This window comes from Littorina saxatilis, unplaced genomic scaffold (genome assembly GCF_037325665.1).
Source record: "Littorina saxatilis isolate snail1 unplaced genomic scaffold, US_GU_Lsax_2.0 scaffold_1739, whole genome shotgun sequence".
Classification (NCBI taxonomy): Eukaryota; Metazoa; Mollusca; class Gastropoda; order Littorinimorpha; family Littorinidae; genus Littorina; species Littorina saxatilis.
The window spans coordinates 1-20,539 of NW_027128592.1; the positions used below are offsets into that span (position 1 = coordinate 1).

Sequence of the window (20,539 nt, forward strand, 5' to 3'; positions counted from 1 at the left end):
TTCTTCTTGGGTAAGGCGCGCCCCTGCCTCTACCCCTAAAAGAGGACTGTGAATGCTGAGAGCCGCGTCCTCGATTAGCAGAAGTGAAAGGAGCTTTAGGAGGACCCTGTTGTTTGGCCTGAGGCTTAGCGAAACCGTGTTGGGCAAGCTTTGCGATCGCTAAGTCCTTAGCGTTTTGTGTTTGTTTGTCAAGCGCGTCAAGTGAAGGTTGACCAAGCAAAGAACCCTCTGTGAAAGGGGAGACCTTGAGCAAGTCCAAAGTAGACTTATCTTGAATTCTGGAGCCAGACAAGAAAGCGTCCCTGCGTGTGTAAACCGCATGAGCGTACAACCGTGCCGCGACTGTCATTTGTTCGGCTGAAACCTTCGCCAAAGAGGCCAGGAGTATGGGCACGTCTTTCACACTAGCGTCGTTTCGAAATTCGAAAGGATCCAACGACACCGCGATCGACCGAGAAAGAGATCTAAGAAGTGTCTCTGAAAGAGAAGCAAGTTCCAACGAGTATCTTCCCGTCTCCTCCAAACCAATCAAAGCGCCTTCAGAGTAAGCACAAGTTTTGTCCAAACGATAGACATCCTCTCTGAGATTAGCCAACTCCGGAGTGACCGGAAGCGGTGCACTCGGCAAAGCGTAAGTCTCGATAAGGCTGTGGTGGCGACGGGAGAGAGCAAACTTGCGTGCATGAAAAGAAGTGCTCGACATCCGTAACTGGCCTGAGGCAAGCCATGGCTGAGCAGAATCAGGCGCCTGACCGTGTGCCGCCAGTAAAGGCACAGTATCCACAGGCAAGCTATTCTCAGAACCCGAAGTTCTAGCCAGCACCTTGGAAAGTTCGTAGGCAACAGAAGGAGACTCGCTAAAACGATATCCCTGAACTTCCGTTAAGGCAGGGCGGAAATCACCGACCGCTGAGGGTGGTGGTGCCGCAGAGCTTATCATAGCTGTCACCCCTTCAGCGAAGTACTTAGCAGACACCTGAGCTGCAGTAACCATAGCTGGTTTAAGTTTGAGTGACAACTTGACATCAACTTCCTCCTCAGAAAGTGAGTGAGAATCGTCGACCTCCGAATCTGCTGTGGCTGTACCGTGAAAGTCACTGTGACTAGCTGCGTCACTAAAACGATCCACCACAGGCGAGGCTGATTGCAAAACGGAAGGACCGTGCAAAGCCTGCCCGAAAGCAGCTTCCTGCCCAGAGGGAGGAAGTTGAGACTTGTATACATTCACCGGAGACATACCAGTCTGCCTGTGAGTACAACTGTCTCGTTGTCCGGTGTCGACCCCCCGTGAGTTCCGCTTACTAAGAGCGATAGCCTCCGGGAGAGTCGAACTTTCACTCCCCAGCCTCGGCGGGGGAGCTACTAGTTCCGGCCCAACTTGTTGTCCGGTGTTGACCCCCCATGAGTTCCGCCTCTTATAAAGAGCGATAGCCTCCGGGAAAGTCAAACTTTCACCCCCCAGCCGCGGCGGGGGGGCTACTAGTTCCGGCCCAACTTGAACACTTTCACCAGAGAACCTGGCTACCGGTGAACTTGACAAACCTGAAGAGCGTGAAACCGCCCCTTGAATGAAGCAATCACCCTGCTCTGCGTGCACGTCGGCCGACGTGATAGTGCATGACGGCGGAGCCTTAGCGTAAGCCAGCGAAGCCACTCCGCCCACCCCCGCTGGGAGCGAGTGTAACTCTTTACGAGTAGCATGCAAATCGGCTGCAAACTGCTGTTGTTGTGCAAACATGTTATTCATATTGACAGAAAACTTCTCAAAAAGGGAGGAAAAATCATCTTTATTCTTGTCTTTACCACTACGTCTCTTCTTGGCTGAAGGAGCCTTACTTTTAGTTTTAGCTTCTTTCAGTACGGGCATGACTGGGCTATCGGGGTCCGAAATATTAACGGACATGGTAGTTTGAGAAACTGGGTCATGAACTGAGACGGTAGTAACTTTGCCTGTCTCTTTATGTGCGTCCTTACTAGGCGAACACTCAGCAGCCATTTGCCTAGTCTGAGGCTTCTTTCTCTCTTTGTCAGCCATAGCTGACGAAAACAAACAGTCTAAGAAACGTAAACACGAAACAGACTGCAAGACGGAGAAAGACACAAACGAACAGGAGCCGAACAAATTAGAAAGAGCTCACCCAATCTTGCTTAGGCAGGGACCTGTAGAACGGGGTGAAAATACTGCTTGAAAAACAGTAGTAGGCTGAAAGCCTGTAGCGTAGCTGTGAAAACACGTCCGAGCTGATCGGAGGCTGAAGTAGGAGTGACGTTTCTAACATGGCGGCGGTTGGGTCTCGCGTGATAGGTCGCGAGAGCGGTATGACCTTGACTCTGGTTAACTTGGGTTGAGTCAAGGCCGTTCTTTTTTAAGGGGTTTCTTCCCCCTTAGGGGTGAAGCGTAGTTCAGTGTCCAAGCTATTAATCTGAAGTTAATGCTAAATGTGAGTCGGGTTAAGATATGTAATTTAATCCAAAATAAGACAACATTTTGAAGATGTTGTCAGTTTTTCTTAACCCTGATGTAAGAGAAGAAGGTAAGTTGATTTAAACATGAAGAGTGTTGCTTTCAGCTTCAAAATCAATTTAATGTGTTGATCTAAACATGAAGAGTGTTGCTTTCAGCTTCAAAATCAATTTAATGTGTTGATCTAAACATGAAGAGTGTTGCTTTCAGCTTCAAAATCAATTTAATGTGTTGATTTTTCGTATCTAACATGAAGAGCTGGAGAAGTTTAAAAGGAGGAATTCTTTCAAAAGGAGCAAGATTATCATGCCTCAGTTGGTATGTATGCCGTTTACTTTTGTTTTTGCTCTACTACAAAAACTTATCGTTCTCATGAAGTGAAAGATGATTGCTCCAACCACCTTGCAAACTGCCCATCGGTTGCAAGAAACATTCAAACTAAGCATTCAGAGTGACTAAATCTAATAGTCACACGTAGGCCTGACCAGTTGAGGGTTTTGTGTTTGCAACAGACGATGTTCGGAAATAACTGTCAAGTTTGTATGGGTTATGAAAGTGAATACACTTGCTTTTTGTGAGTCAAACAATCCACCACACGCACTCCTTGTCCACGTGTTTCAGACACATCCCTGGCTAGTGATTGGCCCGTGGATTGTTTGTCCCACGAAAACCAAAGGTATTCACTCTTTCACAACTCATACAAACTTGACAGAGTTATTTCCAAACATTGTCAATTCCGAACACAAAATTGTCAAGTGGCCAGACCTACGTGTAGATTTAGTTATTTCCGGAATTCGTCTCTTCTTAGAATTTCAAGCAGTTGGAATTTTCAAGTCAGAACTAACATTAGACAGCCAAACAGGTAAACAAAAAGACAAGCAGTCTGACCTTCCTTGCTGCACGAGCGCCATCTCCACGTTATCCACCCCGGTAGCCACGATCTCAATCAGCGCTCGCCCCGCCTCCGTGAACAGCAGGCTGTACACACACACCTCATGCAGGCTCGGTCTGTGTAGAAAAAAGAAATAGTGACCCAAAAATCATGCATTGCATCAGAATTACATTAATTTTAATACAATTTCACTGCCTAGCTTGTGGGAAAGGTGAAAGCAGGTTTTTTTCTGGTTTCCAGTTTCGTGCAGGCTTGGTCTGTGCAGGGGAAAAAAATAGTGACTTAGAAAATATGCATTGCATCAGAACTTTTTACATTATGATGCAATTTCACAGCCTAGTTTGTGGTTAATTCAAAGGCTAAAAAAAGAATAAATTCTGGTACAGGTATATATGACTTACAAGTTCCTATCCCCCTTTATTGGCTCTGTCGACGCCTGTTTTTAACCGCTTGCTTCTAATTATAATGTACTTTGCTGCTGCTTTTTTCAACTGTAATTTAATACTAATCTAAATGCATTACAAACCAACTAAGCAGTAGAAAAATGGTGACTGTGTGAGAGCCATAAATAAACAGTAAATAGCTTCAATAAACAGTAAATAGCTTCAATAAACAGTAAATAGCTTCAATAAACAGTAAATAGCTTCAATAAACAGTAAATAGCTTCAATAAACAGTAAATAGCTTCACAGTAAATAGCTTCAATAAACAGTAAATAGCTTCAATAAACAGTAAATAGCTTCACAGTAAATAGCTTCAATAAACAGTAAATAGCTTCAATAAACAGTAAATAGCTTCAATAAACAGTAAATAGCTTCAATAAACAGTAAATAGCTCAGTTGGTAGAGCACTGGACTTGTGATCGAAAGGTCGCAGGTTCGAATTCGGGCCGGGACGGACACGGGTCAACTTTATGTGCAGATCCAGAGACGGAAGCCATGTCCCACCCCCGTGTCATCACAATGGCACGTAAAAGACCTTGGTCATTCTGCCATAAGTGCAGGTGGCTGAATACACCTAAACACGCAGACACTTGGGTAGCGCGACTCCGTTGCTGCAAGCTTTCCACTGGGAGGAAGCGACCCGAATTTCCCAGCAATGGGACAATAAAGTAATGAAAAAAAAATGAAAAAAAATAGCTTCAATAAACAAACTCCTGTAGTTTGTTCACAAGATGATCGTGCAAACAGTCCAGGTACAAGGACCAGAGTGTAGCCATCTTGCAAACCAAGATATACTGAAACTATACACAAACCAATCCAAAGGGGTGGAGAGTGGGGGAAGGTTTGAACATGAAACAATGAAACCACACTGGAACACACACAAATCAACAGCAGAAATCAGACAGCCAGGTATCAAACAAACCACACTGGAACACACACAAATCAGACAGCAGAAATCAGACAGCCAGGTATCAAACAAACCACACTGGAACACACACAAATCAACAGCAGAAATCAGACAGCCAGGTATCAAACAAACCACACTGGAACACACACAAATCAACAGCACAAATCAGACAGCCAGGTATCAAACAAACCACACTGGAACACACACAAATCAACAGCACAAATCAGACAGCCAGGTATCAAACAAACCACACTGGAACACACACAAATCAACAGCACAAATCAGACAGCCAGGTATCAAACAAACCTTGATGATTTTGGCTTGGACTGTGACTTCTTGTTCTGCAGACTGGCCAGGTTGAGGACTTTGTGAAAGAGAGTGAGGCACTGCTGACCTGAAAACAGACACAACGTAAAGAGAGTGAGGCACTGCTGACCTGAAAACAAACACAACGTAAAGAGAGTGAGGCACTGCTGACCTGAAAACAAACACAACGTAAAGAGAGTGAGGCACTGCTGACCTGAAAACAAACACAACGTAAAGAGAGTGAGGCACTGCTGACCTGAAAACAAACACAACGTAAAGAGAGTGAGGCACTGCTGACCTGAAAACAAACACAACGTAAAGAGAGTGAGGCACTGCTGACCTGAAAACAAACACAACGTAAAGAGAGTGAGGCACTGCTGACCTGAAAACAAACACAACGTAAAGAGAGTGAGGCACTGCTGACCTGAAAACAGACACAACGTAAACCTGACATTTAAACGGGGTATATTTACACAGGTTATGAGCAGAAAATCTGAACAAATCTGAAAAGCTGCCTGGAAATATTTGTATACGAAGCATTACCTGTATTGACCTGAATTGACAACTTACAGTGTGCCCTTCATGTACAAATGAATACACCATACACACACATTGTTCATATGGGTGTTTTTTCTTCTGTTCAGTTGTTTGTTCGTTCATGGGCTGAAACTCCCACGGCTTTTACGTGTATGACCGTTTTTACCCCGCCATTTAGGCAGCCATACGCCGCTTTCGGAGGAAGCATGCTGGGTATTTTCGTGTTTCTATAACCCACCCAACTCTGACATGGATTACAGGATCTTTTTCGTGCGCACTTGGTCTTGTGCTTGCGTGTACACACGGGGGTGTTCGGACACCGAGGAGAGTCTGCACACAAAGTTGACTCTGAGAAATAAATCTCTCGCCGAACGTGGGGACGAACTCACGCTGACAGCGGCCAACTGGATACAAATCCAGCGCGCTACCGACTGAGCTACATCCCCGCCCTTCTGTTCAGTGTTGCCTGTTAAAAAAATCAAAATCTTTAAAATGGGCCCATCCAGATCCCAATAAAATCAGAGATAAGGCTTCAGGAAACCTGACTTCTAATCTGTTAAAATAATACATGAAGTATATCAACCAACGATTTATCCCTGACTGACTGACCTATCTGCTTTCTGTGTGACAGGTCGGTGTAGCGCCATTTGCGGAAGAGAGGGAAGATCTCCTTCAGGATGTGCAGCAAGCACGCCTGGAGCTCCTCTTCGGTGCCTGCCTTGGAAAACGCCTGACCACACAATACACGGCTCTTACTTTTGTAAGATAGACAGACACACAGACTGACAGACTGACTGACAGACAGACGGACAGACAGACAGACAGACAGACAGACATACAGACAAACACACAGAAACACACAGACAGACAGACAGACGGACACACAGACACACAGACAGACACACACACACACAGACAGACAAACACACAGACAGACAGACAGACAGAAACAGACAGACATGCAGACAGACACACACACACACAACCATAGAGCAAGAGTCTTTACATCCCGGTTACAATCCTCGATTCCAAACAGAAAAGGTAACCTGAATTTTGATGACGGAAACTTCAAGGACTGTATAACATTACTTTACTATATCTTTAACCTTGAGACAGACAGACAGACAGATGCGCCACACACACACACACACACAGATACACACACAAACACACACAAACACACACAGTGAAACCGCCCTGATATGGCCCTTCGTGGTCGGCTGGGCGTTAAGCAAACACACACACACACAGTGAAAATGGATATCAGTTTACAGACTGCACCAAGATAACATTTTAGAAACAAAAGTCTTAACAGAGTGAAATTTTGAACATAACCGTCCCAAAACAAGTTTCCATGCACAACACATTACACACCTGCACCAGGTTTGTCAGCATGTTGAGCACTGTGAGCGTGAGCGGGTATCGCGCCTGAACGCACTCTGTTCCCGCCTCAATGGATCCCAGCATGCCTGCGTGAAGGCCCTGGCCGCTGAGAACAGAACAAAGAAATGGTTTTGAATATGATGATATCGATATGATGATATTTTGTTCAAGGTTTGATTGAAATCAACATCATATCGCCATCATCATATTCAAAATTATCATATATACAGTCAAAACCACCATTTCAGACCTCGGATTTTTTTCTTTAAATCACTGTACAAAGATTGGGATTCATAATGCTATTACCACTTTCAAGCGAAACAGTCCCAATTTTCCCAATTTTCATTTTAGCTTTCAAAACAATACTGAGAAATAAACTTTGACCAAACAAAATCAAAATGGCGCAGAGAAGTTTGAACACAAAAGGGCACTAACAACAACAGGTAGACAGTTATATTTGCAATGAATATACAAAGAATGAAAATGAAAAGCACACCACCGCCACACAATCAACAACACAATGTCTACAGTTTGGGAGGAGAGATGACAAGATTTCCGTGTCTCACCTGAGCACCTCCCCTAAATCGTCCACGTTTTCTGTCAGGTAGGGCAAGAGTCCTGTCTGCATCACCTTGTGCCACACCTGTCACACACACCAACATTTGATACAACAACACAGGCTAGGTATTGCAATGTTTAATTAATCGCACACACCAACATTTGATACAACAACACAGGCTAGGTATTGCAATGTTTAATTAATCGCACACACAATGAAACGCTCACTAGTATGTCACCCTAGTTGTCTTTGAGGGAGATGGACCAACGAAAAGTGAGACATTCTGCAGAAAATGTATTGTATGAAATACTTTCCATGGGGTTCAGCCTGGAAGAAAAAGATTACGAGTCATTTGATCCCTAAAACCACATACAACCATGTACACGCACACGCAGACACACACACAGACACACACACACACTCACAAACAAACCACACACACTCACACACACACTCTCTCAAGCACGCACGCACACATACATAACCACATACACACACACACACCCACCCCATCCCACCCACAAGAACCTCCCTCACCTGTCCAGGGAAATGTTTGGCAGCACAAGCTATACAGTTGACCGCTTCACTCAGCAGATCCAGGGGGGCCGGGTTCAGGATGGAAAACCTGTACACACAGAACAGCCATTACAGTACACCATAACAAGGGCACTCCAGGGCGCTGGATCATAACTCTTTCAGGCAAGCTTACATGCCGACTCCACGAACAGAAACTCTAATTCTGTAAAAAAAAAAGATTTTGACAAAGTCCTGTTCATTCTTCTTTGGCGTTCATGGGCTGAAACGCCTATGGACACTCGTATTTTTAGCACGAGTGGATTTATACGTGTGTGGCGGGAGAGCCCTAATTGTAGAAAGTTGAATGTTATAGGATAAAATATTGAAGGTTCAGGACAGTCATGGCGTACAGACTCAATCTGTCACGCTGTCGCTATGGCAGAAGCGGAAGAGTAATTGGTATCGAAACCAAAAGTAGACGACACAAGGGAAGTAATTCCCTTTTCAGTTCCGTGTTGGCGGCCATTTGTGTGGCGCTGACATGATTTACCGGCATACATGTTAATAAACATTGGTAAAACTTGACAAATGTCAAGTTAAATGATGGGAGATTGGATGAAAGTTGTTTGATGTGCGTGGTTTAGCGACCGCAAGATATTCTTTTGGTTAATAGCGTAACAGGAGTACGACGATCGTTCGTCGCGTCTGAAACAACGATCGCCGGACGAAGTTGTCGGTTGATCAGAAAGGATAGGAATCGTAAAATATAAGGAAATGGACGTTATTTTGATGTGGATAAAATGATATGTGGAATAAATAAGTTGGGTTATTGGTGAATTATTCGGTATGTTAACCAATAAGCCAGAAGATGAGGGAAAAAGGACGGACTATATTGTCCGCATAATGTTTTGAAAGTAGTGCGGTTAATGTTCTTTTTCGGTCAGCTAATCTGCCTCTGGTTCTGTGTGTTTGTTTACGTTGCCATGCAGATTGGTATAAAAGACAGTGTAAAATGAAGTTCCTACACGCATTCGGACAGGCTTTAGAACAGAATAGAATGGGTTAGAATAAGGACATAGACAGAGGGCGCTAGGTTAGGGATTAGAATAGGGAGAGCAAAGGCAAGGTAGACTAGATCAAGATTTAGAATAGGGACAAGAAGAGGAGACTTCGCATTCTTTCAACGGGATAGCACAGGGAAAAACGCAGAGTAAAAGAACTTAGAGAATCTTACCACTTTTTCATAAAGTCAGAACAGGTAGGAGTAATTCAGTTTCAAAGAATTACCGCGCATGCTACTGGCTTGTTTACCTCAAACACCAGTGAAGGTTCAAAAGATAAATAGGCGAGAATTCGTAGATAGTCAGAAATAAACAACCGGACTGTTAGAACGTCAGGTGACGTTTGATTGAACGGTCCTAAAATAGCTAGCTAGGCGGGGGAACTAAACTTAGGTGACCTGCGCAAACTCAGATAAGCTCCTTTTGGTGTCCCGTCTGTTGTGCGTAAGGTACTTTTAAAAGGGGGAAATTGATTTAGGTTTAGGGACAAAACACTTTGGTGAAGAATAGGGGGATTCGTCTGTGCGGTTCTCATCGAAGTTAATATAGCAAATTCTGAGGTCTTAGACCATCCTTAAATTTATCCCAATAGGGAAGAACCGTTTCTTCCATCTAGAGGTCCAACAAAGTAAATAAGTTTGAGAGAATTTCATAGTTAGTCTTTCTTTCTTTCTTTCTTTCTTTATTTGGTGTTTAACGTCGTTTTCAACCACGAAGGTTATATCGCGACGGGGAAAAGGAGAGGAGATGGGATAGAGCCACTTGTTAATTGTTTCTTGTTCACAAAAGCACTAATAAAAAAATTGCTCCAGGGGTTTGCAATGTAGTACAATATATTACCTTACTGGGAGAATGCAAGTTTCCAGTACAAAGGACTTAACATTTCTTACGTACTGCTTGACTAAAATCTTTACAAACATTGACTATATTCTATACAAGAAACACTTAACAAGGGTAAAAGGAGAAACAGAATCCGTTAGTCGCCTCTTACGACATGCTGGGGAGCATCGGGTAAATTCTTCCCCCTAACACGCGGGGGGTCATAGTTAGTCAGGTGACAAAAGATCCTGTAGTGGATAAAAATGTAGCTAGCTCGATATACGGAGTCTCACCTTAGAATAGGATTTATTCGAGGGAGGGGAGATTAGGTGGCTTCATTGTTTTTGTAACACTTGCGCTTTTTGATGATTGCCTTATAAAGGCGACCCGGTATTTTGTACTGACTTTGTATGTGCATTTATAATATTGCGTGAATTACGCTTGTTGTATATTACCATTTGTATACTTTTCTAGAAGAATAAGTCTAATAAACTATTTTATAGAAAAGTGATCCCATGAAATTGGCTCTATTATTCGTCTGAATGGTTTTCATTGTCACGTAGGTCGTCAGTTCTTCTCGCAATCATAGCCTTTTTAGGAAGATAAGCTAACCCGGTAATTTTAGGTGAAAGAGGATAAATTATGCGATAGACAGATTAGAGGTGCATGCACTAGGAGACTGAACACAACGCGAGGCAAAACTAGACATAAAAGTGAGTAAATAACAATTGCACGCACGAGACAATAGATCTGCAGAGCTAAACAAAGGACGTCGTTTGTTTCTTATCTACAACTTTCACGGTTTTCCGCCGGGTCAACAAATTTACAATCTATATAATAGGAAAACTGCTACACGTGCATGACCGTTTTTACCCCGCCAGTCAGGCAGCCATACGCCGCTTTCGGGGGAGGCATGCAGTGTATTTTCGTGTTTCTACAACCCACTAAATTCTGACATGGGTTACAGGATCTTTTCCGCGGAACACTTGGTCTTGTGCTTGCATGTACACACAAAGAGGGATAAGACACTAGCAGATATGCATATAAGTTGACCTTGTAGAACGAAAAAATCTCCACCCTTAACCCACCACGTGCCGCCGGGTTTCGAACCCACGACCTTTCGCACAGGAGGTCGGCGTTTTATCCACTAGGCCATTGCGCCCGTCAAGTTAATTTAAGTACGTCATTATTTTGGCACGTGCACCAGTATACAACCCGAAAGCCGAAAGCTGTGGGAATTTACCTTCCATTCTTTCTAAAACGCAGTATTCTTCTCAGGCCTCTGTCTTCAGTCATTGACTAACACTTTCTTGATCTGATGTTTTGGTCTGAGCCCTGTCAGGCTGATCGTCCCATAGTTTTAAGATGAAGGATGTGTTGTGACATGAGATGCATCATCCCTGTCAGGCTGATCATCCCACAGTTTTAAGATGAAGGATGTCTTGTGACATGAGATGCATCATCCCTGTCAGGCTGATCGTCCCATAGTTTTAAGATGAAGGATGTCTTGTGACATGAGATGCATCATCTCTGTCAGGCTGATGGTCCCACAGTTTTAAGATGAAGGATGTCTTGTGACATGAGATGCATCATCCCTGTCAGGCTGATCGTCCCATAGTTTTAAGATGAAGGATGTCTTGTGACATGAGATGCATCATCCCTATCAGGCTGATCGTCCCAGAGTTTTAAGATGAAGGATGGCTTGTGACATGAGATGCATCATCCCTGTCAGGCTGATCGTCCCACAGTGTTAAGATGAAGGATGGCTTGTGACATGAGATGCATCATCCCTGTCAGGCTGATCGTCCCACAGTGTTAAGATGAAGGATGGCTTGTGACATGAGATGCATCATCCCTGTCAGGCTGATCGTCCCACAGTGTTAAGATGAAGGATGTCTTGTGACATGAGATGCATCATCCCTGTCAGGCTGATCGTCCCACAGTGTTAAGATGAAGGATGGCTTGTGACATGAGATGCATCGTCCTGTAAATTAACTTCAATTTTAAGACCAGATTTTTCTCAATTTAAAAAAAAAAGTTTACAAAGGGGGTCTTTTCTGTTCTCTCACCTGTGCACCAGATCGTAGGAGAGCGAGACAAAGGGGGCGAACTCCTCCACCGTGGCGGCCGTCTCTGCCTTCAGCACGTGATGTACCAGCTCCATCACCATGGTTACCCTCTCCACCTGCTCCGTCTCAACCATGCCTGTCACACAACCATAAACAAGAAGGGCAAAGCCCATACGACTCACATGCTTTACACATTTTTCCTACCAAAATACATGTGACCTTGACCCAAGGTCAAGGTCATCCAAGGTCATGCAACACAAAGCTGTTAATTCAAGACATAGGAAGTACAATGGTGCTTATTGGCTCTTTCTACCATGAGATATGGTCACTTTTAGTGGTTCACTACCTTATTTTGGTCACATTTCATAAGGGTCAAAGTGACCTTGACCTTGATCATATGTGACCAAATTTATCTCATGATGAAAGCATAACATGTGCCCCACATAATTTTTAAGTTTGAAACAGTTATCTTCCATAGTTCAGGGTCAAGGTCACTTCAAAATATGTATACAATCCAACTTTGAAGAGCTCCTGTGACCTTGACCTTGAAGCAAGGTAAACCAAACTGGTATCAAAAGATGGGGCTTACTTTGCCCTATATATCATATATAGGTGAGGTATTGAATCTCAAAAACTTCAGAGAAAATGGGAAAAATATGAAAAATAGCTGTTTTTTAGGCAACAGTTATGGCCCCTGCGACCTTGACCTTGAAGCAAGGTCAAGATGCTATGCATGTTTTTTGGGGCCTTGTCATCATACACCATCTTGCCAAATTTGGTACTGATAGACTGAATAGTGTCCAAGAAATATCCAACGTTTAAGTTTTCCGGACGGACGGACGGACGACTCGGGTGAGTACATAGACTCACTTTTGCTTCGCATGTGAGTCAAAAAACCTTTGACAGTCTTAACGGCATGTTGGTAATACTGCAGTAGAACCCCCTCCTTTTCACACACACACACACAAACGCACGCACGCACGCACGCACGCACGCACACACACACACACACACACACACACACACACACACACACATTAAAGCAGATATATATAGAAAACAAAACATTTACCAAAACTCTGTAACTAGACACACAAACACATCTTGCAAAATCTTTAACAGCGGGTTCTCATCACTGTGGGCAAGGTAGGGATCATGTCTGAATCTCTAAAATCAACAGAAGATTAAGCTCAACTGAAGAAATCAAAAACAAAATCCTAAAAAGGTCCCCCCCCCCCCCCCCTCCCCCCCCCCCCCCCCCCACATTATGTTATCAAACCAATAGCCTGCCCAAATAGCGCATAAAACAAACTGAACAAATGTGAGCATAACATCGCAGTGAATTACCAGCCTGCTTCAGTGTCTGCATGAAGGACAGTACCTGACCTGGGAACCTCTGTTATGCAGTTGGAGTATTCTCAAACAAACTTGGTGTATTTTCGGCAAAATGAGTGTACTCCCACATTTGAACATGGATGAGTTAAGGCCAAAAAAGAAAAAAGGTCTGTTTACGGTAACATAGGCCAAAAAAATAGGGTCGGTAGGTCAGGAATTTTATTTATTTTTTCTTCTCAAAAAACCATATTTTTACGTTATTTTGCAAAAAAAACCAAAAGATTTTTTTTTTTTTTTTTTTTTTTCCCCAAATGCCAAAAAAAAGTCTAGGGTCGCGCGAAAAAAATAGGGTCGGTCGGGTTACCGTAAACAGACCTATTTTTTTTTTTTGCCTAAACATGCTTCTCACGCATCCGATGCACCGTAAATTAAGTTTACCAATAGTGAATACCTTTAAAACAAACACTTCTTTCATCGTTTACTGACAAAAACTGTCATTAATATCATGTGTCAAAATACTGTCATTAATATCATGTGTCAAAACACTGGATCGGCTTCGGGATGAGCTTATGAAGAAAAGTAGTCTGGGAATTTTTTCTCGACGTGTTATTTTCCCACTGACCGTACTGATCGTATTCTAGCTAATTATGCGTACAAAATGCGGTGAAATCGTATGGGTTCCTAGGTCTGACGGTACCTTTAACGTCAAAGACTGACCTGCACCCTGTGTGACCTGTCTGACGGTACCTTTAACGTCAAAGACTGACCTGCACCCTGTGTGACCTGTCTGAGAAGCTCCATCACCTCGGCCAGTAGCAGTGACCAGCCGTTGTACTGTGTCTCCCACCGCATCAAGGGGCCCGCCACATCTGCTGCCATGTTCCTCGGCAATGCTGAAAACACAGAGAGGACTTGTCATGAATATCATGTTCTTCCAGGGGAATACAATTGTACTGTGTCTCCCATCGCATCAAGGGGCCAGCAACCTATTCCTCCATATTTCTTAGCAATGCTGTAAACACACATAGAATCCATCATGAATACAAAAGCTTTAATATTTCCTCTTCATAGGCAGCAACTCACAGTTTTGACCCGTGTCCCCCCCAGTTTGGATTTAAACCTATGGCCTGAGGATCACAAGCCCAGCGATCTAACCACTTGGCCAACAGCTCTAACCACTCGGCCAACAGCTCTAACCACTCGGCCAACAGCTCTAACCACTTGGCCAACAGCTCTAACCACTCAGCCAACAGCTCTAACCACTCGGCCAACAGCTCTAACCACTTGGCCAACAGCTCTAACCACTCAGCCAACAGCTCTAACCACTCGGCCAACAGCTCTAACCACTTGGCCAACAGCTCTAACCACTCAGCCAACAGCTCTAACCACTTGGCCAACAGCTCTAACCACTTGGCCAACAGCTCTAACCACTCAGCCAACAGGGCCCCAGGATACGGGGTTGGGACTGGAGTAGAAATACAAAAGCTAACTGGGGTATACTCCCTCCTGAGGTATTTGGATCCCAAAACTTCTTTAATTTTGGACATCAAAAACCATCAATTTCATGTGTTTTAGATTGAATTTAAAAAGCACATTTACACAGATATATGAACAAATTCCATCCATTCCACACACACACACAAACACACATGCACGCACCCACCTCATATAGTCACATTATCCTGTAGTTTAACAGTAAAACATACCTGATGGTTCCAACACCTGTCCACACGAACCCTTGGCCAGTGCAAAGTCACCTGTAAAACCAACAAAAAGTTTTACAAAATTGTGTCTGTGTACAAGTCCAATGTCCTGGCTACAAAAACACGGTCCTGGCTACAAAAACACTGTCCTGGCTACAAAAACACGGTCCTGGCTACAAAAACACGGTCCTGGCTACAAAAACACGGTCCTGGCTACAAAAACACTGTCCTGGCTACAAAAACACTGTCCTGGCTACAAAAACACGGTCCTGGCTACAAAAACACTGTCCTGGCTACAAAAACACGGTCCTGGCTACAAAAACACGGTCCTGGCTACAAAAACACGGTCCTGGCTACAAAAACACGGTCCTGGCTACAAAAACACTGTCCTGGCTACAAAAACACTGTCCTGGCTACAAAAACACGGTCCTGGCTACAAAAACACATGATCCTGGCTACAAAAACACTGTCCTGGCTACAAAAACATGGTCCTGTCGTCAGATACAAGGAAAACATATGAAGCAGTCAACCCGACAAGAACAATGCGTCAGATAAAAACAAGTCTATGTCAGTAACAGAAGACCAAGGCCTGAGAAGAACACTTTTCATGAAGTGGCCCTGAGAGTAAAAAGCTAAAATCAAAAACCAATAGATTGCTAACGTTCCAAAATTCAGAATAAAACCCCCAAGAATGGTTAGTTATTGGAATGTTGTTTATATCATATTGTAGCAGTTTTCCTATTGTGTTGATTGTATGTTTGTTTACCCGGCGGAAAACCGTGAACGTTGTAGATAATAAACAAGACGTGCGTCTTTTAGGCAGCTCTGCAGATTCGTTGTTTAGTGTGTGCACTCATTATTTCCTCTTTTCCTGATCTAGTTTTTGGCCTCGCGTTGTGTTCATTTCCCTAGTGCGTGCGACTATAATCTGCTGGCGTGCTATATTTATCCTCTTTCACCTAAAATTGCCGAGTTAGCTCATCTTCCTAAAAAGGTTAAATCAGTGAGAAGAAGTGACGACTCATGTAACAACGAAAATCATTCAGTCTAGTGATGGAGTCAATTCCATGGGATCACTTTTCTATAAAATAGTTTATTAAACTCATTTCTAGAAAAGTGTACAAATCGTTCAATACAACAGGTGCAAATTACGCAATATTATAAATTCACATACAAAATTGATACAAAAGCCCGGGTTGCCTTTACATGGCAAACATCAAAAAATGCGCAGGTTATCTTTATGGAAAACAATGAAGCCACCTAATCTCCCTTCCCCAAATAATCCTATCCTAAATCGAGACTCTGCATATCGAGCTAGCTACATTTTTACCCCATACAGGATCTTTTGTTCTCTGACTGACTATCTAGGAATTTCTCTCAAACCTATTCTTTAATGGAATTCTAAATGGGAGAAACAGTTCTTCCCTCTTTGGGCTAAGTTTTAAGGTTAGTCTAAGACTTCAGAAGTTACTATTTTGACTTTAGTGAGAACGGGACAGAGTCACTGACGACTCTCCCTATTCGTCACCAAAGTTATTTGTCCCTAACCTAATTCCAGTTTCCCCTTTTACAAAGTACCATGCGCAAAACAGGCGGGACACCAAAAACACAGGAGCTTACCTAGAATTGCGCAGGTCACCTAATGTTTAATCTACCACACCTAGCTAGCTAATTTAGGACCGTTCAATCAAACGCACGCCGACGTTCTAACAGTCCGGTTGTTTACTTCTGACTATCTACGGAATTCTCTCCTACATATCTTTTGAACCTTTACTGTTGTTTAAAGTAAACAAGACAGTAACATGCGCGGTTGTCCTTTGAAGCTGGCTATACCTAAGCTGTCCTGATTTGGTGAAAAGGTAGAAAGAATCTCTTAGTTCTTTTATCGTTACTCTGCGTTTTCCCTATGCTATCCCTTTGACAGAATGCGGAGTCTCTTTTTCTTGTCCCTATTCTAAATCTTGATCTAGTCTACCTTGCCTTTACTCACTCCCTATTCTAATCCCTAACCTAGCACCCTCAATCTATGTCCCTATTCTAACCCATTCTATTCTGTTCTAAAGCCTGTCCTAATGCGTGTAGGAACTTCATTTTACACTGTCTTTTATACCAATCTGCATGGCAACGTAAACAAACACATAGAACCAGAGGCAGATTGGCTGACCGAAAAAGAACATTAACCGCACTACTTTCAAAACGTTACGCGGACAATGTAGTCCGTCCTTTTTCCTTTATCTTTACACTTGCTGATCATAACAAGCGCTCTTTTAATAACTGTTCGTAATATTTAAGCAACCTACAACACTATCTTCATCAAAGAAACCTTGTCTCTCCTCTCTTTTACAATTCCTATCCTTTTTGATTAACAGACAACTTCGTCCCGCGATCGTTGTTTCCAACCCTACGAACAATCATCATATTTTTGTTACGTTATTAACCAAAATAACATCTTGTGGTCACTAAATTACATCCATTAAACAACTTTCATCCAATCTCTCGTCGTTCAACTTGACATTCGTCAAGTTTTACCTATGTTTATTAACCTGTAAATCGTGTCCGCGCCACACAAATGGCCGCCAACACGGAACTGAAAAGGGAATTACCTCCCTTGCATCGTCTACTTTTGGTTATGAACCCTATTATTCTCGCTCTTCTTTGGCAAGCTGAAAACAGCGATAGCGTGACAGAAGGACTCTGTACACCATGACCATTCTAAGCCTTCCATCTCTAACTTTTACATTAAACTTTCTTCAAATCTGGCTCTCCCGCCACAATATATACAAACCATAACATTCACAAGTACATTTTCATGAGGGTAACCTCACAGGACTATATAACATCTCATCCTTATATCGACCCAATGGTCTTTATAAATTCCTTTCGACTGAAGGCACCCACCACCTTGCCAGAGATCGGACGAAACACAGACCTGGGAACCCCTGTTTTGCACTTAAAGTATTCTCAAACAAACTTGGTGTATTTTCAGAAAAATGAACGTACTCCACACAGGATTTGAACATCCATGATTCAAACATGCTTCACACGCGTCCGCCACATCGTTAATTAAGTTTACCTATACAGTCGAGATCGCTTTACACGAAATGAAAGGGACCAATATTTTTTTTCGAGTTAACGTTTTTTCGCGATAACGAAAATGATCCAACTGATCATTTTTTTTTTAAAAACCAAGATAAAGAAGATAAAACAGTGCCATACCTTAGATAAAAAGCCTCTGTAGTGCGCGGCGGACAAAGTACACGGTTTAGTCAGAGTCGGCAGTTTTGTCGTCTGCTACAGTTCATTATTTTGTTGTACATTTTAATTCCCCACAAAAAATATTAAAATCCATTGCAGTGTTTAAAATCCATTGCAGTGTTTATGAATTCACACAGGACGAAAGAAATCCGTCAACTTCAACTGTTTGACAGGCTCACTGCACTTTCCGACGAACCGTTCAATTCTTGTGTACATTTAAAACAAATCCTTTTTTCAATTTTTACTGACAAAAACTGTAATCATGTGTCAAAATACTGGATCGGCTTCAAGATGGGCTTGTGAATAAAAGTAGTCTAGGAATTTTTCTCGTCGTATTTTTTTCCCACTGACCGTACTGATAGTATTCTCGACAATCATGCGTACAGAATACGGCGAAATCGTATGGGTTCCCAGGTCTGAACACATGATGTGGGGCGGGGATATAGCTCAGTTGGTAGCGCGCTGGATTTGTATTCAGTTGACCGCTGTCAGCGCGAGTTCGATCCCAGGTTCGGCGGAAATTTATTTCACAGAGTCAACTTTGTGTGCAGACTCTCTTCGGTGTCCGAACCACCCCCCGTGTATACTACATTGGGTGTGCACGTTAAAGATCCCACGACTGACAAAAGGGTCTTTCCTGGCAAAATTGCTTAGGCACAGTTAATAATTGTCTACCATACCCGTGTGACTTGGAATAAGGCCGTGAAAGGTAAATATGCGCCGAAATGGCTGCAATCTACTGGCCGTATAAAATTTCATCTCACACGTCATCACTGCAGAGCGCCTAGAACTGTACCCACGGAATATGCGCGATATAAGACTCATTGATTGATTGATTGTTGATCTAATAAGTTTCATCTCATATTCATTGTTTGTCTTTCCACAAAAAGATCATTGGGAAAACGACCTTGTGAATGTTTAGCATTGTCAAAACTTAAACGTCCATAACCTACCCTTCCTTGTTTGGTTTCATAGGAAAAAGCTAAGAAAGCCAGAAGTAGAAGAATGCAGCAAGAGAACGAAGGAACAAAAGAATGGTTTACTGTGTAGGCCGAAGGACCATTGCAAAACAGGAACAGTGGGGTTGGGAAGAAAACACAACAGCAGGAAAGGCCGACTGTGGGAAGAGCAAGGGGAGAGAGACACAGAGAGTGGAAAGGCCGACTGTGGGAAGAGCAAGGGAAGAGAGACACAGAGAGTGGAAAGGCCAACTGTGGGAAGAGCAAGGGAAGAGAGACACAGAGAGTGGAAAGTCCGACTGTGGGAAGAGCAAGGGAAGAGAGACACAGAGAGTGGAAAGTCCAACTGTGGGAAGAGCAAGGGAAGAGAGACACAGAGAGTGGAACGCACCATCAGGGTACGGTCGCTTGTCGACAGTCAGCATGAAGACGGAGGGGTCCTTGGTGGGCTGCAGGTCGTGGGCACTGTTGTTGTCCAGGTACTCTGTGTAGATACTCAGCTCCTTCAGCGTCTTCTTCACCTGCAAATCAGTGTTTGAGTTTGCTGAATATAAACAATAAATGCAAGTCACACAAGTACTTATCTCTCAGTGGTCTATTGTGATTAAAAAGACAAAAACATCCGGTATGAGCAGTAAATGATGTAAAAGAAGAAAAAAATGTTTGTGCTGAAATACTTTAACACTGTGCTGCAGCAGGTCACTCAGAATTGTAGTAGCTGTGTAGAAACTGTGTATCAACATGCTGGAATGCAGGCGTTAGATTGACGTTACAGGAAGCGACTGAAGATAACAGTCTGAGCGAATATATCCGTACCTGGTCAGATAGAGCCAAATGAGTGGGTACGGATATATCCGTACCTGGGAGACAATGAGTTAAGTACACATGAATGTGACTCAAAGGCAAGCACCATTCTTCCCAGAACAGTCTAGTTTCTTAACGAAGACTAGTGACAACTAATAAAGAAAGAACAAGAATCCACATTCTAGACGCAGTGAGAGATGTAGACCCAGTGAGAGATGTAGACCCAGTGAGAGATGTAGACCCAGTGAGAGATGTAAACCCAGTGAGAGATGTAAACCCAGTGAGAGATGTAGACCCAGTGAGAGATGTAGACCCAGTGAGAGATGTAGACCCAGTGAGAGTGTAAGGCTTCTTTTTAAGCCTACTGTCTATATGATACTTACCGAGACAGTACTATTCTTGCACATTATCTATTATAGGCCGAAAAAATTGGACAAAACGCTGAGTGGGTACAATTATCTCCCATAACCATGCGCCACCGTGGATCCCAAGCACTGTCCGAGTGCTTCCCCCTTACAGGATGTAGGT

General features: G+C 43.2%; 1 protein-coding gene across 1 annotated transcript; it reads right to left on the reverse strand.

Moving 5' to 3' along the window:
• Window positions 1-567: 567 nt before the first annotated feature.
• LOC138956955 (nucleoporin NUP188-like) lies at window positions 568-19,728 on the reverse strand (the record flags this gene model as incomplete). The annotated part of the gene is made up of 12 exons (XM_070328147.1): window positions 568-1,189; window positions 2,139-2,160; window positions 3,353-3,472; window positions 5,012-5,099; window positions 6,158-6,278; window positions 6,923-7,037; window positions 7,498-7,574; window positions 8,028-8,115; window positions 11,956-12,091; window positions 14,058-14,183; window positions 14,997-15,047; window positions 19,599-19,728. Coding segments are annotated over 12 exons (1,696 nt in total), but the record flags the coding sequence as incomplete, so codon positions are not given.
• Between the last annotated feature and the right edge of the window lie 811 nt (window positions 19,729-20,539).